Source organism: Colletes latitarsis, chromosome 1 (assembly GCF_051014445.1).
Source record: "Colletes latitarsis isolate SP2378_abdomen chromosome 1, iyColLati1, whole genome shotgun sequence".
Taxonomy (NCBI): Eukaryota; Metazoa; Arthropoda; class Insecta; order Hymenoptera; family Colletidae; genus Colletes; species Colletes latitarsis.
The window spans coordinates 51,589,183-51,607,444 of record NC_135134.1 but is presented as its reverse complement, the minus strand read 5'-3'; the positions used below and the strand labels follow the sequence as shown (position 1 = coordinate 51,607,444).

General features: G+C 42.1%; 1 protein-coding gene across 5 annotated transcripts in view; it reads left to right on the top strand.

The window, feature by feature from the left end:
• LOC143341428 (zwei Ig domain protein zig-8) overlaps positions 1-18,262 on the top strand; it is a 52,361-nt gene that overhangs the window by 16,009 nt on the left and 18,090 nt on the right. For all 5 annotated transcript variants that reach the window (XR_013079597.1, XM_076764402.1, XM_076764393.1 and 2 more), the window contains one exon: positions 17,536-17,702. Coding sequence is in view for 4 of the 5 variants with exons in the window: in XM_076764402.1 (XP_076620517.1) it covers positions 17,536-17,702 (167 nt within the window). In the remaining variant the exon portion in view is untranslated. The remainder of the gene's footprint in view (positions 1-17,535; positions 17,703-18,262) is intronic.

Genomic DNA, 18,262 nt, shown 5'->3' with positions numbered 1-18,262 from the left:
GTGAAAATGAGTAGAAAAGAACGAATACGAGTGGAACATATAAACGCTTGGTCTGACGCGTCTGACCACTAACCGCTCTTTCTACTTACACTGATATCTAAGTCGTACTCCAGTGCCCACATACCCGATGAATTTTCAAAGTGCACGATTACTTTCACCTTGTACGTTTATCTCGAAGATTATTATCATCCAAAACTTTCTCTTTTAACTGAATTTTAATTATTTTCCACTGATGACGAAAAGTTACTATCCAAGAAAATAAATATATGAATGTAATAACGAAAGGTGCATCTTGTCCTTTGGGTTTCAATAGCTGTATAGTCTGTATTTGAAACGAACACCGGTGCTTCTCGATTTAAGGGCTCGAGATAAATTGGATATGAAAATTCATGAGCGGGAGGAATTGGTTTCAGGAACATAACACGGTGTGCGCTCGAAATTGAAGACATTGTCTATTCTCTTACGATGCAACTATGCTCTTCGAAAATATTAGTATCGCTGTTCGTAGTCTCGAAGCTATTTCGTTAAAATGTTCATTTTTCAATGTTATTTAACCCCTTAACGCTGACGTCCGTGGCATACTCGGTCACAGCAAAATATCCAATTTGTGGAAACCCGTGACAGTCACGCGTGACAACGACATGGCAAGCAATTTTTAATCTATCTACGCGATTCGAACAAATTTTTAAAATCGATTTTCTCGAAAACGAAGCTTCGAGCAAGAAAGCTTTACACCAAATTACGTACTTGTTTTTTTTCGATGACGAATCAGCAGACTTTGAAATCTGATTACGAGATCCAATATCTATTCCCGTAGGATAAATCAAAAATTGACTAGGCGGCAAAACTGTTCGATGCATTTCCACGAAGTTAAAGAAACGGAAACGCAGTTAAATATACAGGTGGTCAAATCGAGTTAAAAGTATATTAATGCGAGCGAAGCAAACGCTGACTCGAAAGTAACGAGCGTTTTTAGGTTCGACGAACTTTCTTCCAAGCGGTTCTTGACGGAAGAAGACAAATATTTGCACGGAGAAGTCGGCTTCCAAAAGTTCAGTCCGTAGTGAAATCGTTGCCATAATAGACGGGTTAGTTAAAGTAGTCGTTGCCATGAAAAAGCTTTCGCATCTTCGTTTCACGCTTTGCCAAAGAATCCACAGCCTTCTTATTCAAGGAAAGCTTTTCATTTCCGTGTTCCTTATTAAAATGAATGCTGTGATTTCTCAAACGAAATGGAAAGATGTTTGTGATCTCTTTCTTTCGCGTTCGATCTCGTGACTGCCAAAGAAGTGAATAGTCGCGTACGAGCCCTTTAGCCGACAGCCAAACAAACACGCGAAAAGAAAGAAAGATGATTGACACGAGGAAATAAATACAGCCCAAGGCGTACGAGTTTCTCGGTCCAAAAAGAATGGAAATATTTCGCGTTCCTTTCATACGCGAGGATGCAAGTAAATCTGCATAAAATGTCTGCGCGGTAAATTAATATAGCGCATCGTGTATGTGTTCTGTCCGGAAAATATACAGTATGTATACCTTAACGGGAACGTGTCTTTCCTTTCACCAAAGTATGTTTCTTCTATCGCTCGAGGCGTGTACCATTCTATATACATATTATTTTGTACCTAGTTCCTTGCAGTATACCATGCCAAACGAGCGAGTAAACAATTCTGTTTGCAGCGAGAAGATTTCGTTCGTTAATAATGCTCCGTTCAAATTTGTCTGCAATTTCTGAAAAACGTTACCCGGTACTCCTAAAGTAGGAGTAATGAACATTAAACAGATTAACGGCGTCGAAGTTATAAAATATATCTCGAGTAAATTAAACATTAGCAACGTACTAGCAGGTAACTGGAAACATCCGGTAATGATAAAATGCTACGTGAGAATAAACAACGAGGTACTCATTCCAGTTAATCCATGTTCCTCATAGTTCGAACATGCTTTGCTCTTGTTTACCCGGATTATTCAAACGCCGTCATATTTCGATCACTCTAAACAGAATTTCGTGCAGCGTTAGCGAACGAACGTCATCGGCAATTTCAAAATGTACCGCGAGATTAAAGTCGTCGGTCTATTTGCAGTACCTAATTTCCCTGTGTGCTGCCGTGTTTACGACTCGCGTCAATCGATAAATCGCATAATTGCTAAGTGGTATTTAACGATATATCTTTTATACGATACGATACGATCTTTTAACGATATATATTTTACTTTAAGTAAAATGTAACGGAAAATTGTAGGTATTTTCAACACGGTTCGTGTTTACCCGTATGGTTGGTACCGTAAACGACACCGTGACTGCGTCGTAATGAAAACAGGAACAATCTCGCGCGATGATAGGAAAAAGGACGAGTTCGCACGGATGGTAATTTCGTTCTTACGTTCGTGAAGAGAGATCTGGCATCGACGAGTCCTTTGACGATCGTGTTCGTGGCTGCGTATTGTTGCGGGGAACGTAATACCGGCGGTAACTGCGTTCCTCTGGAAAACGCGCTTCGAAATGCACACTCAAACGCTCCCATTAAGCGAATTCATTGGACCAATATGCCGGTACCAGGTTTCCAGAGGAGCATGCCCGTTGTTACAGTCCCCGATAAAAGATAAACAACTATATAACGAAAATCCTGCCGTCCTCAAAATCCATTCTATCGGTCAACATTCCGCTAGATAAATTTCATCCACGATTTGTTGCGATCTCGGTGGCTTCGATGTCGTCATAACGTTTTCGCGAACCATCACGATTTCGGCTCTTTGTTCTGGATGACACGTCCGACTCGAAACTTTCAGACCGTCCTCCTATCTAACGAGGAATGGCACGGGCGTGAAAATCGGTTTTTAAACGACACTGTGTGAAAGTTGTGCCACACACGTAGCGTTGCAAAACCCGACATAGTTTTTTTCAAAACGTACACTCGTTTTTGACAAATTTTACACGTTCAGTTTCGACTAGGTTGCTACAACTGTAGTTTTTCTGCAGCTTGAACAAACGTATTATAATTACAAACTGTATTATGTAATGTATTTAATTTAGTCTAGAAGCTTTTATTTTCGTCGTAATTACTACGTTTTAATTTGCATTCGTGTGTTTTAAAAATTCTATGGAAAATTTCTTTTGATAAAGGCCATAAAAACAAACGAAGCACAAACTTGTTGTACACCGCGTGCACGTTAATAACGCTACATTATTACATGCATATGTTTTTATTTTAAGTGGGTGGAACGCTTCATTTGTGTTTTTAAATTTTTATTTCGTATTTCGTTCATGTTCCAGAACGTCGACTCTCATAATTGAACTTGACTTGAATAGAAAAATAATTATACATTGGTACAAGAATAAAATTCGATATTCGAATTAAACGATAAAAGAGGGGGCTGAAAGAGCAGTCCTAGTTTCAACGAGCGATAGAAAGGTCTCTTTCGATTTTAGAAAAACTATTTATAACAAGACAGTACCGCGCGAGAGTGACGCAAGTATGGAAATTAAATTTTCCTCCTCGAGATGAAAGAAGTGGCAAAGAAACCGCGTCTGTCCGTCTCCTGGAGGTCGCAAAGGCACGATCTCCTCCAGGAAGGATGCAAAAATGTTACTCCCTTATCTCATATTCTCCTTACGGCGAAAGATGTATATGTATTTTTGACAGACTGCTTCGTAGGATGGAATCAGCCGCGATTCCAACGCTCGATCCTCCTTAAATTAAATATACACGCTGGCAAGTTCAAAGAAGGAGAACATAGAATGGAAAGCATAACGAATTTATAGAACTCGTAACACTTGGGAATCGCAACGAGTACCATTTGTTAATACTTTTCTTATTTGTGCCGTTCCAGTCATGGACTTTGTAGAATTTTTCTAGTTCGATGATCAAAATAATCTGGTTTCGTTAAATTTTCTCGTTGCATTTTCGTGTCTTGGCGACTGTGTACAATGAGAAAATATTGACTCTGTACAGTCTGTTCGCGAAAGACTTCGGGCCATCTCTTGACCGTCACTTTCAAGAACTCTTTCGTAACACTCTACCATCTTCGTCTTTGCAGCGCTGCAACACTTTTAAACCCAACAGTGAGCACATACAACTCTCACGGGCGACACCAAGTACAGTAAAAGGATTCGTAGAAAACTGATCTAATATTAACCAATGAACTCTCGTTTCTCGAAGGTATCGAAGCATCGAGGTCCTCTTCTTTAAATCAATCTCTCTCGTAGTTCTTGATAATTTAAAACGACGAAGCTGCGCCGTTCGTTTATAACTATAAGTAAGTAGCTGTTTATTAATGAGATTTTGTTCTGTAAAATGGAACTGCAGCAGCCTTGCAACTTTACCCTTCGAAAAAGCCTTCGAACGACGTTGGAACGTTCGAGAGAAATTATCGAGACATTTCGCATTTGTTTGACGATAAAAGGACGGAACTTTCCTTAACGAGGCACGACACGCTTTATTTCCCACGAAAGTAGAATCATTTGATGTCTGGGAAATCAAGTCGGCTGGAACTCTTTGACGCAGCCCGGTGTATAAAAACGACCGATGAAAAACTGCGAGGGTGCAAACGACAGCTTAATTACCGGCACACGGGATAGGGATGCAAAAGTAATGCGTTTTCAATTATCTGCGCGTCAGATTCTAATTCTTGATCTGCATAAACAAACCGGCCATCCTGAACGACGTCCCCCTTTCCCATCCGAAAAACTTTCTATAATTATTCTCGATATTTCTCCCTTTAATTATCGCGGAAGGAAGACTCCGCGATTAGTTTGACCGCTACTTAATATTTTGGACGGTTCTGTTTATTAAAAATATTATTAAAGTGTCAGGATGTTTGCTGCGTAAAACTAGTTGATCGTCCATTTTTGCGCCAACAAGTTCCGCGAGCGTAAACGCTTTTCCGCCCGGACTTTCAGCAAATCTGATAAAACTTTTTAACCAGAGATTTAACAAGTAAGTTAAATACGTCTACGCGTCGCGCGCTTCAACGAAACTTGTTACGCGAAGATTTTAAGTTTACTCACTTTGAAATTTCACGTATTTGGCAATATCATATGAGTACGTAATATATCAAACATAAAAGCAAACCACTACGTTCGATCGCGTAGTATTATTGATGTATTCGGAGGTATCAACGTATGATAACGTCATGATCAGCAGCGTCAAACGCTGGAACGAATTACCTATACGGTTCGACGTACAAATTCGATGCCGTCTGGAATGATTTAGACGCGATTAATGTGGCTGTTGCACCGTGCCCCCCCCCCCTTCCCACAGTTAGTTAGTATTCATATTGCTTTATCTTTGCACGATGAGCGTAATTACCACTATAAATTATATCGTACCCGGTAGTCGAATCGTATTAAACATACACGTGACTGAGTAAAATTCTCGTTACGCTCTTCATACTCTCGAAATAAGTCAATTTCGATGTAACGGGTCCCACGTAAATTGTATTTCGAAACGTTCGTTGCGCGTTCGAAATCCACACTGAGCTGATTTCCACGATTGCGCCTTTGTTCCGCGAAATCTAATTATGCAGCCGTTTCGCATGGAATTTATTACCGGGCGTAAGGTATCGTTGCTTATGAAACGAAATTATTTACAATATTTCGTCCATCGAGGATCCTCGATGCACACAACAATTTGTATCGTTATCCCATATTACTGATTATTGAAAAGCAACAAACGTACGAATGATGAATGTATTCGTTTGATTAATTAATTACTACGGCGAAGTTACAGCGACGCGTTTCCCTGTTAATTTTAGTAGCATTACAGAAACGTTTAAAAATAAATCAAGGTGACTGTAAATAATCGTAAACACTGCTCGTTAATATTTTAATACGATAGGAAAAATGTGTGTCGATGATGTACCGTGGTGATTAGTAACGATTAATGCTCGACGCAACCAAAGTTTGCTTCAAAAGCAAATAAAACACGAGCATAAAGACCAACGAGCGGAGAGTCTTCGTTCGCTCAGAACTATCGTGCAACAGACTTTTCGTAAACTTTCCATCGGTTGATTACCGTTACTCGTTGTCGTTGGAATCTCAATAAACGGCAACCCTTTTATCAGGGACAGGGATGTTTAACAGAGACCGATCGAGACAAAAGCGTACTGGCAGTAGTGCTTGAAAAGTTTTAATTTCTACTGGACAGGGGATGATCGTGAGGTTTCATTAAAATCTCAAAGCCAGGCTTAATAAGGTTCGTTCGCGAGATGGTACCGACGACATCCGTTGGACGAAAAGGGGATTCTGGATTCTCGGTGTAAATTCGTGCCGTATAACCGTTTAAATTTAAGGAGGGTTAAGTAAGTGGTTATTTATGGCAAATCCGTGAAAGTCATGTTGGTGTAGGGAGGACCTGCTCTAGGAAATTTTGGCCCCTCTCAGGTGGATCAGCAGCTGGAAGGACGGTTAGAAAATGCTTGATTGCCACTAGAACTTGGGGCAATTTTACGCATAAGGCAGTGCTAAAGCGGTAAAAGGGCCAACAGCAGTTTCATATTAATATCAACCCCTCGGTGTTCCAGATTTTCTCGTCACCCGCGTCGGTTTCATTCGATTAGTCTGGGTCTTCTTCCCTAAATTGCACACCGATGCTTTATGTCGTTCAAAAAAGCCCACCCTTCTAGCTTCGGGCCGCACAAAACACCCACCGAGTGAATAATCTGTTGGCTAACGCTCCTCCATAAAACGCGTCCTCTTTATTTCACACCTTCCCCTTCATTTTACCGCGACTGCAAACATCGACAATTCTCTCGGTTTTTTGTCCCAACGTTATTAGGTGCCAGACCATAAAACGTTCCTTTTAACCGGACAACCAAAAACGTGTAAAGTTTTTCTAAACTTCATACATACATTTAATATAGTTTACACGTCATAAACGATTTCAAGTTTAATTCGGTAAATAATTTCTCTTTACCCATACATTTTATTCGTTCCCGCAGTATTGAGCAAAAAATAAACTGTGAAAGTAATACGCGCTAGCGATACCACTGATTTCCCAAATCTGCTGGATAACTGGAAATTTCCGATATCCGACCAGTCGGATTGCTTTTTACCGATGTGGATGTTCAGTCGGATATGATCTAATATCCGTCGGAATGACGGGCCAGTAATTCGACTGTAATTCAATGTCCGTTTAAGATGCGTTTCGAACCACACGCGGAATATCGAATCTGTCGCAAATACGATAAAACCGTGTCGCGTCACCGCTGGATATCACGGTCAAATAATTTGTTAATTTGTTAGAAACGTAAAAGAGAATCTTTCTAGGTTAACTAAAATAGGTTCCTCGCGTGAGTTTGGTAAGGCGTAGCGACGAATAGGAAAAAGAGAATTGGTCGATTCGCGCGACGCGACAGGCTGAAATTACACAGAAGCGTTAAAAGTCGTCGCAGAAAATGAAAGATAAGTACAGGACTGGGGGGTTTTTAATTAGCAATTATTCAAATTGCTTAAGAAATTTATAGAGTAGCTATTAGGGGTGGTTAATTTGTTCGAGTCAGTCGTTTGTTTCGGGCGTTTAAGCATTCGCGAGGAACGCGGTCACGCGTATGTACGCGCGCGGTTCGACCTGGCAAGAAGGAACCGACGAAATAATTCATCCGGTGTTCTCCAGCTTGTGAAGTGTAATGTGGAATAATGTTTTACACCGTGGCGGGTCTTGGCGGGAATGGGTTGGGGGCGCGATGTTGCCTGCAGCCGCAGCGACGAAATGAATTTTGCAGTATCGGGGGGAGCGTGCACTTCATCCGTCATAGAGTTTTTGCTCGGCCGCGATGGCATTGCGCCAATAGACCGACTCGGCCCCGTTATCATCCGCGACGAGATACCGCGTTCACAACGATACGATAAGGAACGAACCGCGTAACTTCAAACGCTGGCTTAATTACATCGGGGACGTACTGTACATCCATATAAAAAATACTGGTATCGTAAGGATCGATAGGTAGAAAAATTCCTGTTAAAGGTATAGAAGGAACTATTGTGCAAATTGGTTTCGTTTCCGGGAATTAGGTGGCATCGGGTTCCGGGGAAGTTGTTTCGGTTGAACGGGACTTTTAATTAAGTGCTTTCCGTTCGTGTCTTTAGAAGTGAATTATTGCTACGTTTCCGACGATAATGAAATGGAAATTTCATGAGTTTCGTTTTAAAAGGTACGTTTTAGACACTCGAAGGGGGAACAGAAAGTTATTAAGAAACAAACCCGAATCGGAAGTTGGAATTTTCTGACTGTATAATATGGTCCTGTATAGCTTTTTTACGAATACGATGTAATCAGTCGAGTTATTTTGAGGAACGATTCTGGAAATATAATAAAGTTTAATCCTCTTGTGAACATAAATCGTAGAAAATTTCGCCGACGTTGCAGCGGCTCGAACATCGATTTTGAAGAATCAGTGTTTCTGCCTTTCGCAGGAGAGAAACGCAAACTTATTAATATTCATTTCACATCAATCTTCCGTTTCCATTTGGCTCTGTTTGAAACGCGAATCACTGGTAACAGATTTTGCATGTTCACGATCGTCGAGCAACATGGCAAACGGTCCGGCAGTAGTAGCTTCGAAAACAAGTCGGTCAAAAATATCGCAACGAGAGCGAAGGATATAATTACTTCGTTAGCGTGCTTTTTCCCCTTGCTCTTTAGCGAAAATATTTCCTTGGGTTACGAACATATTTCCCCGGGATCCCGGGGAATGCGTCGGTCTTGGCGAAAACTGGGTTAAATCCAAATGAATTCGGTGTTTTTTGCATAAGACCGGAAAAAGTAGCTGATAACTGCGCCGTCGTACGAGAATTTCGCTTTAAAATTACTGTTTATGAAACCAGTTCTGTACAGGGTGTATCGTAACGCGCGTGGCCAACTTTAGCAATCGATCGAGAAAACAAAAACAATAGCGTGACGTTGCTAAAGGAAAGGAGTAATATAAATCTCGAGATATACCTTGGAAAATTCAGTGACCGCGGACGAATTGGTCTGTCAAAAGCGAGCAACGAGAAAAAAAAGCAGAACGAACGACAGATGTCGGAAGTACGGCTCGAAATGCGAAAGTTCGTATGAACGCAATCGACGGCGTACGTCGAAAATCCCAGAAGCGGAAATACGGCTGAAATTCCGCGGAAATAGACGCCTAGGTTGCGCGACAGGTGACGTTGACGATTCAAGTCGACACATGCAGCGCGTTCGCGTCAACCCCAACCTTTTCGCAGCGTAGGAACCGACTCGCAAAAAGTGCATCGGAAGGAAAAATGCCACTTACGGCTTCCGCGACTGTGGATGACACTTCCCTATCGAGAATCTCGAGTTTTCTCTCACGGCACAAACAACCTTAGCGCGTCGCGGAAACGTTTCCAACAGACTTCTCGAGAGACAGTTGCAATTTTCATATCTTCCAATTGCACGCCGCGTTTCTTTCCATTAATCAACTTTCAAAAGCACAGGAGAAACCGAATAATCTGCTGTCTTTCTCGTCAAAGGGCACTGAAATAAATTTATACCGAAGCCCTTTTCGATCAAACGAACGTTTCAAATTCTACGAGCCCCTGGAATTTACTCAAAAAGCAAATAGATGCGTATCGAACAAATTTTCTGTCCTACTTCTGTTGTATTTGCGCAGTTTGCGAAAATAGGAACGCTTCTGCGACAATTCTTCTCGGTTTATCGGAAACTCGCTATCTTTCCGGCAATGGTTTCAACGTTATTTCGAAAGTTTTATTCGTAAACGACGTCCGTATGGCGAATACGGCAAGCCAGCTATTGTAGTTTTTTCCTCGACCATGAAAAAACATCGTTGCTCTTTGCTTCGAACTCTCACCTTTCGGCTCGACTTTATTTTAGGTATCGGTGTTTTGCACCTTTGGAAATATGTGTTCTTTTCTTTTCGATCGTTCGTTCGCAGTTTCAAACAAAAATTATTAGGAAACGTTTGGATATGATGGACAGAGTACAGTGTAGTAAACGCAACTTTAACTAGCATTCGAAGGCCACGACTCTATCCATCGTTTCTTGCGACGTAATTTAGAGTCGAGTTAGTGGCGTTTAATGGCCCATTGAATTTGATACGACTACAATCGCCGCAATCATTAATCAGAAACTCGACTGGTTCGGTTCCAATTCAAGGATATTTCACCTGTACGTTGTTACGGAAGACTAAAATATACTAAAGGTTCATTTTGTGTGAACTACATTTGACCACCAAGTTCTTGCGGAACGTCCGCGAGTAATTGATGAACTCGCTAAGTGGTCTTCTAAAACTCCATCACCAAGAGGGTCTACTACAACTCGATAAGGGTGGTCTTTCGAAAACTGGTATATGATTGCGAACACTTAACCTCGATACTCCCTCGGGACGCCAAAAGTATCTCTGTGCTTGTTTCAGTCCGTTTTTACAAGAATGACGATATACGTTCGTTAATGCGTCTAAAACCCTCGTCGATTACCGGATGTATCGACGAACAACTAACGAGGAATAAAATAATTTAGCGAACTGTCTCGGTGTCCTGCAGCGAATGAAATTTCATTAAAGTTCCTTAACTTTCCGCGACGTATCACTGCACGTCGCATCAGGCGGGTCATTAGTCACGTCGTAGGTAACGTGGCAAGCTGTTACTAGACGTACCTTGAAATTTATTATTAAAGCGAGGAACTGCTGGCTGTCGGAGTCGGCGAATCTGGAATAACGAGAGTCCTCTGTTGGAATCCACGAAAGGGAAAAGGTCGAACTCCTTCCTCCGTCCGGGTCATCCCCAAGTTTCCTCTTTTCTTATCATTCGATGGTTCCTTAATTTCGTTTTTACGTCGTAAACATTCGTATCGTACACTTACAATTAGTTACACGGTACGAAATGATTATTGGGAAACAACCGATTTGTTATACGTCTCTTATTCTCTGCGTTGTATTACGCACCCTTACCAGAGGGTTGCCCCGTCAATAGTAATAATACGAAGTTTTCGGTAACGATAAAATCAACTACCCTGTTGCAGTGTTAATAAAAGAGACAACGGGCTTGGCAAGTAAGTTCCGCGCTAGAAAGTTTTACGAAATAAGGAAAAATGATAAAACTTGGGAACGAAGCGGACGGTTCTCGGTTACAACGCCACGTGACATTGTTCGCGCGCTAAAAGCCGAGACATTTTTCTAGCCGTGCATTTTCCCATATTTCCTCCTTACAACGATATATGTTGCAGCTTTACGATGTAAAAGTCATACGAAATTGGACTCTGTCTTCCGCGCGAACGATATTTTTCATGAAAATTTTATCGATCGACGATGATCGTCTACGAACTCGAGCGCTATCAATTTTCTAACAATATTTTCTCTCAATTTCGAATCGATGTCTTACGCTCTTTGCCTTTTCAGTCGCGAAACAAACGTTTAAAATTTCCGTGACTATCGAAGAAATAAAAACATGACTACGAGGACGTTCACAACAGAGAACGAATATGATCGTTGCAAAAAAAAGAATTGCTTTTGTGGTTATTTTCAAGTCAGCAAAGTTTTTTCCCGCAGTACCGTACGAGTCCAACAAGCTATTACACCATGAACGATTAACGATTACTCGCGAGCAAATTTTTTTTACCATAATCATATTCGTCCACTCGAGCCGTACAACTTACCCTCAGTCATTTTTCATACCTTCAGCAGCAGCGAGGATATTTCACGCGGTCGTGATAAATGGGACACCATATATTATAAAGATACTTGGAATAACAATTTCTGAATACTGCTGGTACGGCTTTGGCTCGCATATTCCCGCGAGTAGCGCAATTGTTACGCGTTCCACCCACTTTGGAGCGAAACGCCAGAATCTTCCTGCGAACTAAACGGACTTTTCGCGTCTACGAAAAATTTAATAAGACAAGCACTTTTATTAAACGCGTCTAATTTAGTTTTTATGTATTTTCGCCGGGCAGATCTTTTTTTAAACCTTCGAGTCGCCGTCCATAAAACGCAATATTACCCGAGTTATTTTTACGTAAAATTCTGTCATTCGCCGAGACTTCTTATACGATCGTACGTCAAGGGTTGGGTTCAGGCACGGACGTACGATAAAGAGGTTGGTCCGTCCTTTCGTTTTCAGGTCAATCGTTTCGAAAGGAAGAGGGACGGCCCTCGTAAAATGTATCCACAGTATCGAGAGCCTCGAAATCGTTGGTTGCAAGCGCTGTCGTCAAACGCAAATAATATCTAACTTCCACCAAACTCCTCGTGCATCGAAAATCTGTAAAACCAAGAGCATCGTATCGCTTCGTCTCGTACTGGTAGATATTCCGTGTAAAACATTTTTTTATTTTTTAGACATGATCCGTGAGAACTGACAAGTTCCTACTCGAGTAGAAGCGTCGAGTGCTCGACGCAAGAACATCAACATGTTTGCTGTTCCGTCGTCGGAAAATTGTCATCTTAAGACACTCGTTTACCAGACTCGTACACTTACCCTTCCAAAGAACTTGTTCGTGCACTAGAGGCTACTTGACCGTCTATGTACATGTAAACTAGAAGTGTTTTCGCTAGAATGTCAACATCGAACCAAACATCCGCGTCTGCAAACTATGCTACATACTCTCCTACAAAAGTAATTCTCGCTCGCACTACCGTTCGTAGCCTTGTTCGCATTGTTCCTTTCCTTTTCCCATTTACTCGTCCAAGCAGCCATGTGGCATAGTTCGACGGTGCAGATTTTAGGTTCAATATTCGCGTTCGAGCGGAAATGCACCTTGGAACGTACCGTAAGTTCCAACAACTCTATAACTCCGTTGCACTTTGTGCTAATTTACTTCCTGGGTTGAGTTTCGGAAATATTATAGACTCAAACTAGAAATAAAAGTAGCATGCGTGCATTTTCTTCTCCAGTATCATTGTAATCCCGAACGACTTGGTCGTCTTTAATTTATTAATGTAATATCGCGTACTATATTGGAACGATCCGGATATCGTACGCCCAACCATTTTCCTCCGGAGGATTTGCAACGCCTTATGATGTATGTAGCAGCCGCGAGCCTGAACTGTTCATCTTTTGGTAGTTTTTCATCCCGTTCGTCGTTCGGTCGGCAAGTTCTAGTCGTTCGAACGGCCAGTCGAGTATTATTCCCTCGATTACACTTAGTTCTCGCTTTTCTCTTACAATTTTTCACGATCCCGACTGGCTCGGAAGCGCGTGTGTGCGCTGGCCTGGACCCTTCCGGGTTTCTCCTCCATGGACCCATTTCGCTTTTATTACGCCGAGAGATTTTCGCACCGCCATCGAGCTAATAATTTATCACGCGCGTCTGCTGTTTCTTGTTCTCCCAAAGGTCTTCGATACGGCAAACCGAACAGGCGTTTCTTACGGAATTTACCTCGTAACTTCCGAAAATTGAAATTGTTTTTCGATCGATTTGCGACATCGAGGAGAACGGATTCTGCCATCACCCTTCGTTTGTCTCGAGCAAAAGCCCTTCATCCGAATAACTACCCGAATCGAACATATATAAAACCAAAATAAACTTGTTTTACGTCGACTAATATTGTACAATCTCCATAAAATATTTCTCCGGAGAGGTTGGTTATATAAAAAAATTTACTACGACGTTTCTCTACCTTATAAATTCTCGAGGTTATACGAGCAACCTTGCGAGTCTCGGAGACCACCTCTGGTAACACTTCCAACTTCTACGGAACATCCCCAGTAACACCTCCGCGTGCCGTGCACCACCTTAACAAACCTTCAAAGTTCTACGGACCATCTCATTTACGCGGGATTACTTGCGGTTGAAACTGTTAAATGAGATATGTCATTAATAACGATGCTCGCTAGCTATTCCACCGTACTTAATTCCATGGGAACGACGGTACCTCGGATCCTCGAGATTTTAATGCCGAAAATTTCTCTCGTAGTGTCGTGAATTATGCTAAAATATCTAATACTTTTACTCGGGATGATCTGTGTCAGAATTATTTGATAAAAGAGAATTTACATGCCTACAGCCGCTTCGTTCTACACGGATTACTCTCGATAATTGTCTCTGAGAACTCGTGTTACGAGTTTCTCCTGTTGTCAATGCACCTATACAGGGTGTTCGGCCACCCATGGGAAAAATTTTAATGGGAGATTCTAGAGGCCAAAATAAGACGAAAATCAAGGATACTAATTTGTTGATAATTTTTCCGTGAATGATTTGAAATTTTTTAATTTAATTTCTTAATAACTTTTTAACGAAGCGTCAATGAACAAATTGATATTCTTGATTTTCATCTTATTTTGGCCTCTAGAATCTCTCATTAAAATTTTCCCCAGGGGTGGCCGAACACTCTGTATAGTATTCTCGGTGATCTTCGTTGGAACGAGAAATGCAAAACGAAGAAAAAAGCAGTTTGATCTGAAATTTGGTAATTCCTTCAAAGCGACGCATTAAATTACAAGAGATTTGAAAACGTTATTAAACTTTTATTGGAAATTTCAAGAATTATGTTTTCCAATGCGAGGGGTAAGTGCTGGAAGGACTCGTTTAAGGGACAATGGAAGGAGGTCAATTGAACGCGATTGGTCAATTCACGATAACGGATAGCGGGTGATCGATCATTTGGCATATTCGACTATTACTCCAGTAATCGAACGTTCCTTTAATGGATATTCCGATAATCGACATACCACGGACATTCTTCGGAAATTCTGCGTCGCGTCGATCGAAGAACAAAATCGTAAAAGCTGACCAACGTGGAGGGTATTGAGAAACAAGATTCAAATAATATATCCGTAGTGAACGATACATTTTCCTCTAATTATCATGAGATCGAGACAAAAGAATGGCCCACTAACGAAAGATTTTATCACGTTGTATTTGACCCTTTAAACCACTTAACTTTTAATACATTTTTTGGTAGCACTCACGCAACGAAAGATATTAAGCTACACCGAGTCGAATGCCTTGTATAAAACGTGCCAAATAATTTTCTTACAAATTGCCTTCTCCGCTCGTTTCGAGCGAATCTCCGAGTGCCTTTCATCCCGTTCCAATGAACCGACGAAATTCCAGCAACCTTAGGATTCGCACGAAGGGAGGGTTAGTTTCTTCTGTAACAAGCAAACACAGCCGAAAACACTTTGAAGGTGGCTCGACGAGGTGGAAACAGCGCGAATAATTCAAGGGGTCGTAAAACCAGTAGAATTAACTCGAAAAGAGGGAAGGGTAGGGATTAATTTGCGAGCCTCTGTTCGATTCTTCGAAGGGCTTGGAAAGCTTATTACGGTAAAGGATCTTAGAAGGTGGATTGTATCATTCCCTTGTTTGCTCCCAAACCCTTTTGGCCGTGATAAATGTACGCCGAGGGGCTCTGACGTCTCGATGCAATTTCGAAGATAAATATTCCTAACCCAAATTCTGTGGCCCGGTAATTTACTTTTTTAGCCGATTTCGTATAAGCGTGGTAGCGTAGAAGAAAAATACGGTGTAATATTTTTTTCTGAGAGTCCATTAAGTCCACCGAGACGTCACCATTCATCGTACGCTCCTCTATGGAATATTCAATTGCTCAGCGTCGACAAAACGTACGGATAGAAGGGCTTGAGAAAACTGGTCGTCCTAATAATTATTTACATTGGCCCTGCTGGGCAAATTAAGCGCACGAAAACACCGAAAGGCTTTTCCGCGCGAAAATTGGGATTGTCGAGAGTTTCGTAGACGCTTGTACGAATTCTGGGATGTATTAGCCCAACGGTCAACGCGTTAATAACGATCGAATTCTTGATGAACTACCGTAGAAAAAAGCCTGAAAATATCGCGACGATCGATGAAGAAAAATTTGTTCGAATAAAACAGTACGTCGCACGTTCCACGATACGGTTAGCAACGAGTCGTGACTTTTGTCGTTTCCGTGATCGATTAATGCATCCTGCGAGCGATATTTTCTCGGTTAAATCGTGCCGTATATCGCGACACTACGGTCAGAGACGAGGGATACTTTATAGGCATTTCAAAACGGTTAATCCCCGAGGTTGTCGCGAGCACGAAGCGTGGAAATATTTCGCGCGAGCCTCGAGCCTCGAGCCCGGCCGATCTCGTGTAAGAACCAAGCAAATAAACAATATTTCACATCGAAAGCCCTGACCGGGAAAGGAAAAGACGACGGGAAAAAGAATATTTAACAGCCTGCCACCTGGTTCTTTGTTTCGAGGAACGAAATTGCGAAACATTAACGCTGCTCTCTCTCTCTCTCTGCGTGCCGTTGTCTCCGAATAATTTGATACTTTCATGGGTGTATTCGACTTCATTATCCGGAGGATCTGTTCCCAGCGTGTGACGATCTCAAAGGATTTTTACCGTATAATATTTCAACCGAGAAACACGACAACGCTTATAACGCGCTTCCACGTTCGACCATGGATAGACAAAACGTATTTCAGAAAGTATTCGAATTACGAATACCGTAATTTGTATTCTGTTTCTAGTTCGCACATAGATACGAGCGAAACACGCGTGCCCGCGCAACGACGCGTATGCTCAAACAACTCTCCACATAAACAGATCCAACCACGCTCACCGACACGAACGTCAACGTAAAATAACGCTCGACGAAAATATTTGGAGCCTCTGTTGTCGTCTGTTGTCTCTGTTCTCGTCGCTTTACGTATAACAGGCATTCTGAAAATAATACAACCTCTACTGTGCAAGGCACAAAAATGTCAATTAATTTTGACGCGTATTTATCTCGTTGTTCCAGTGCAACCCTTAACTTTGAGCATACTTTTCACGAACCGACGATACGCGTACAAGTATATCGCGCACGGGCGATCCTCCTCGATTCGTTACGAGTGCGTCAAGTATTCTTGTACGCCGTTCGTTGAGGTACCTAGAACGAATGCCGAAAGTATGGCGTGTGCGTGATGCGTGGCTTGTTGCAGCAGTGTAAACGTACCCGTTACGGGCACTCGTGCGGACGAGATCGTATTTGCCGCAGTGCAGGACTACAGGCAACAGGATAGTTATGCGCCAGTCGTTCCACCGTGTACTTTCGGACCACTCTGTTTCGCGAGAACCATTCGGATATTCATGCGTTCTGAAGTGATCGCTGCCGCGTTGTCCGATTCGGAATTACTCGGATAAATTGCGCGTCTCCCGGGCCTCTGTAAACGAATTCGCGATTACACTTGTAATTAACTTTCCTACCAACTTGCTCGTTCTCCTGTCGGTCGAAGCTGTTTGCCTAGTTCGAAACGAAACGAGCATCGACGCGTGCACGCCGTACGGTTCTAAAAGAAGCTAGTTTTTTTCGAAAAAGAAATTAATCTGACGCGCAGAGTAAAATCTTGGAATACGCGCATCTATACGAAAGTTTCAATTTTGCGAAACAAATTTATCGATTCTAAGTTGGGGAATAATTTCACCATGCAAAGCTGCCTCCTGGCAACGTTATTTAGGTATAGCTGCCAGGCGCGCGGCTTTAAATACATTATCGCCTTCTGCTTTCTTTTCGCGCGTAGTAATTTTAATAAACGCGCCTAGAGGCGTGTACATTGTTCGTGTAAGAATGTTATCGCAGTCTTCTATTTATTGTTTTCAGAGGAGGCTGTGCACAGTTCGCGACTGTTCGAGGCGGACGCCTCGAATGGGCTGCAAACGCCAGAAAGAGGCCCTTACTTTGACACGACGGTTCCGTCGAACGTGACAGGCCTCGTTGGGAAGACCATTCAACTCGTGTGCAAAGTGAAGAATCTTGGAAACAGGACCGTAAGTGTTCTTTCGAAAATTTTAAATCGTTTTTAGAAGGCGTACGAAATAAGTAAATTCCGAAATATAAGCGTACACGTTAGTAGATTCGAAAGTTCTTAACGCACGGCTAGGCAGATTAAGCAGAAAAAGAAGAAGCTCGTGGTGGGATCTTTCGGTTCGGACGTCGACAGTATGTTACAATTTTAATTCCAAAACTCATCTCTATGCAAAGCACGGCCCGGCCAGATACGCGTGTACCGACTAATATGTTTCGTTGATAACGTGCAGTCGCGTCCGCGCGTATAATGTCGCGATAGCGCGAGTAAAATTGAGATTTCCCCGACGGGATAAAATTACACGAAGTCTCGAGGCCGAATGAAAGCGCCGACACGAGCCCAAAAGCGATATTCCGCGAAGGAAGGTTTACCTAGCAGTGCTTCACCTGTCGTCGCTCTTCGAATTGTATTTGCTTTAGGAATTGGTCTCCTCTGACGACTACAAACTCGTCTGCTTCTATACACGCCACGTCCCCAAAGGAAGTACAAATACTTTATCGAACAATTTTACAGTTACTCCAA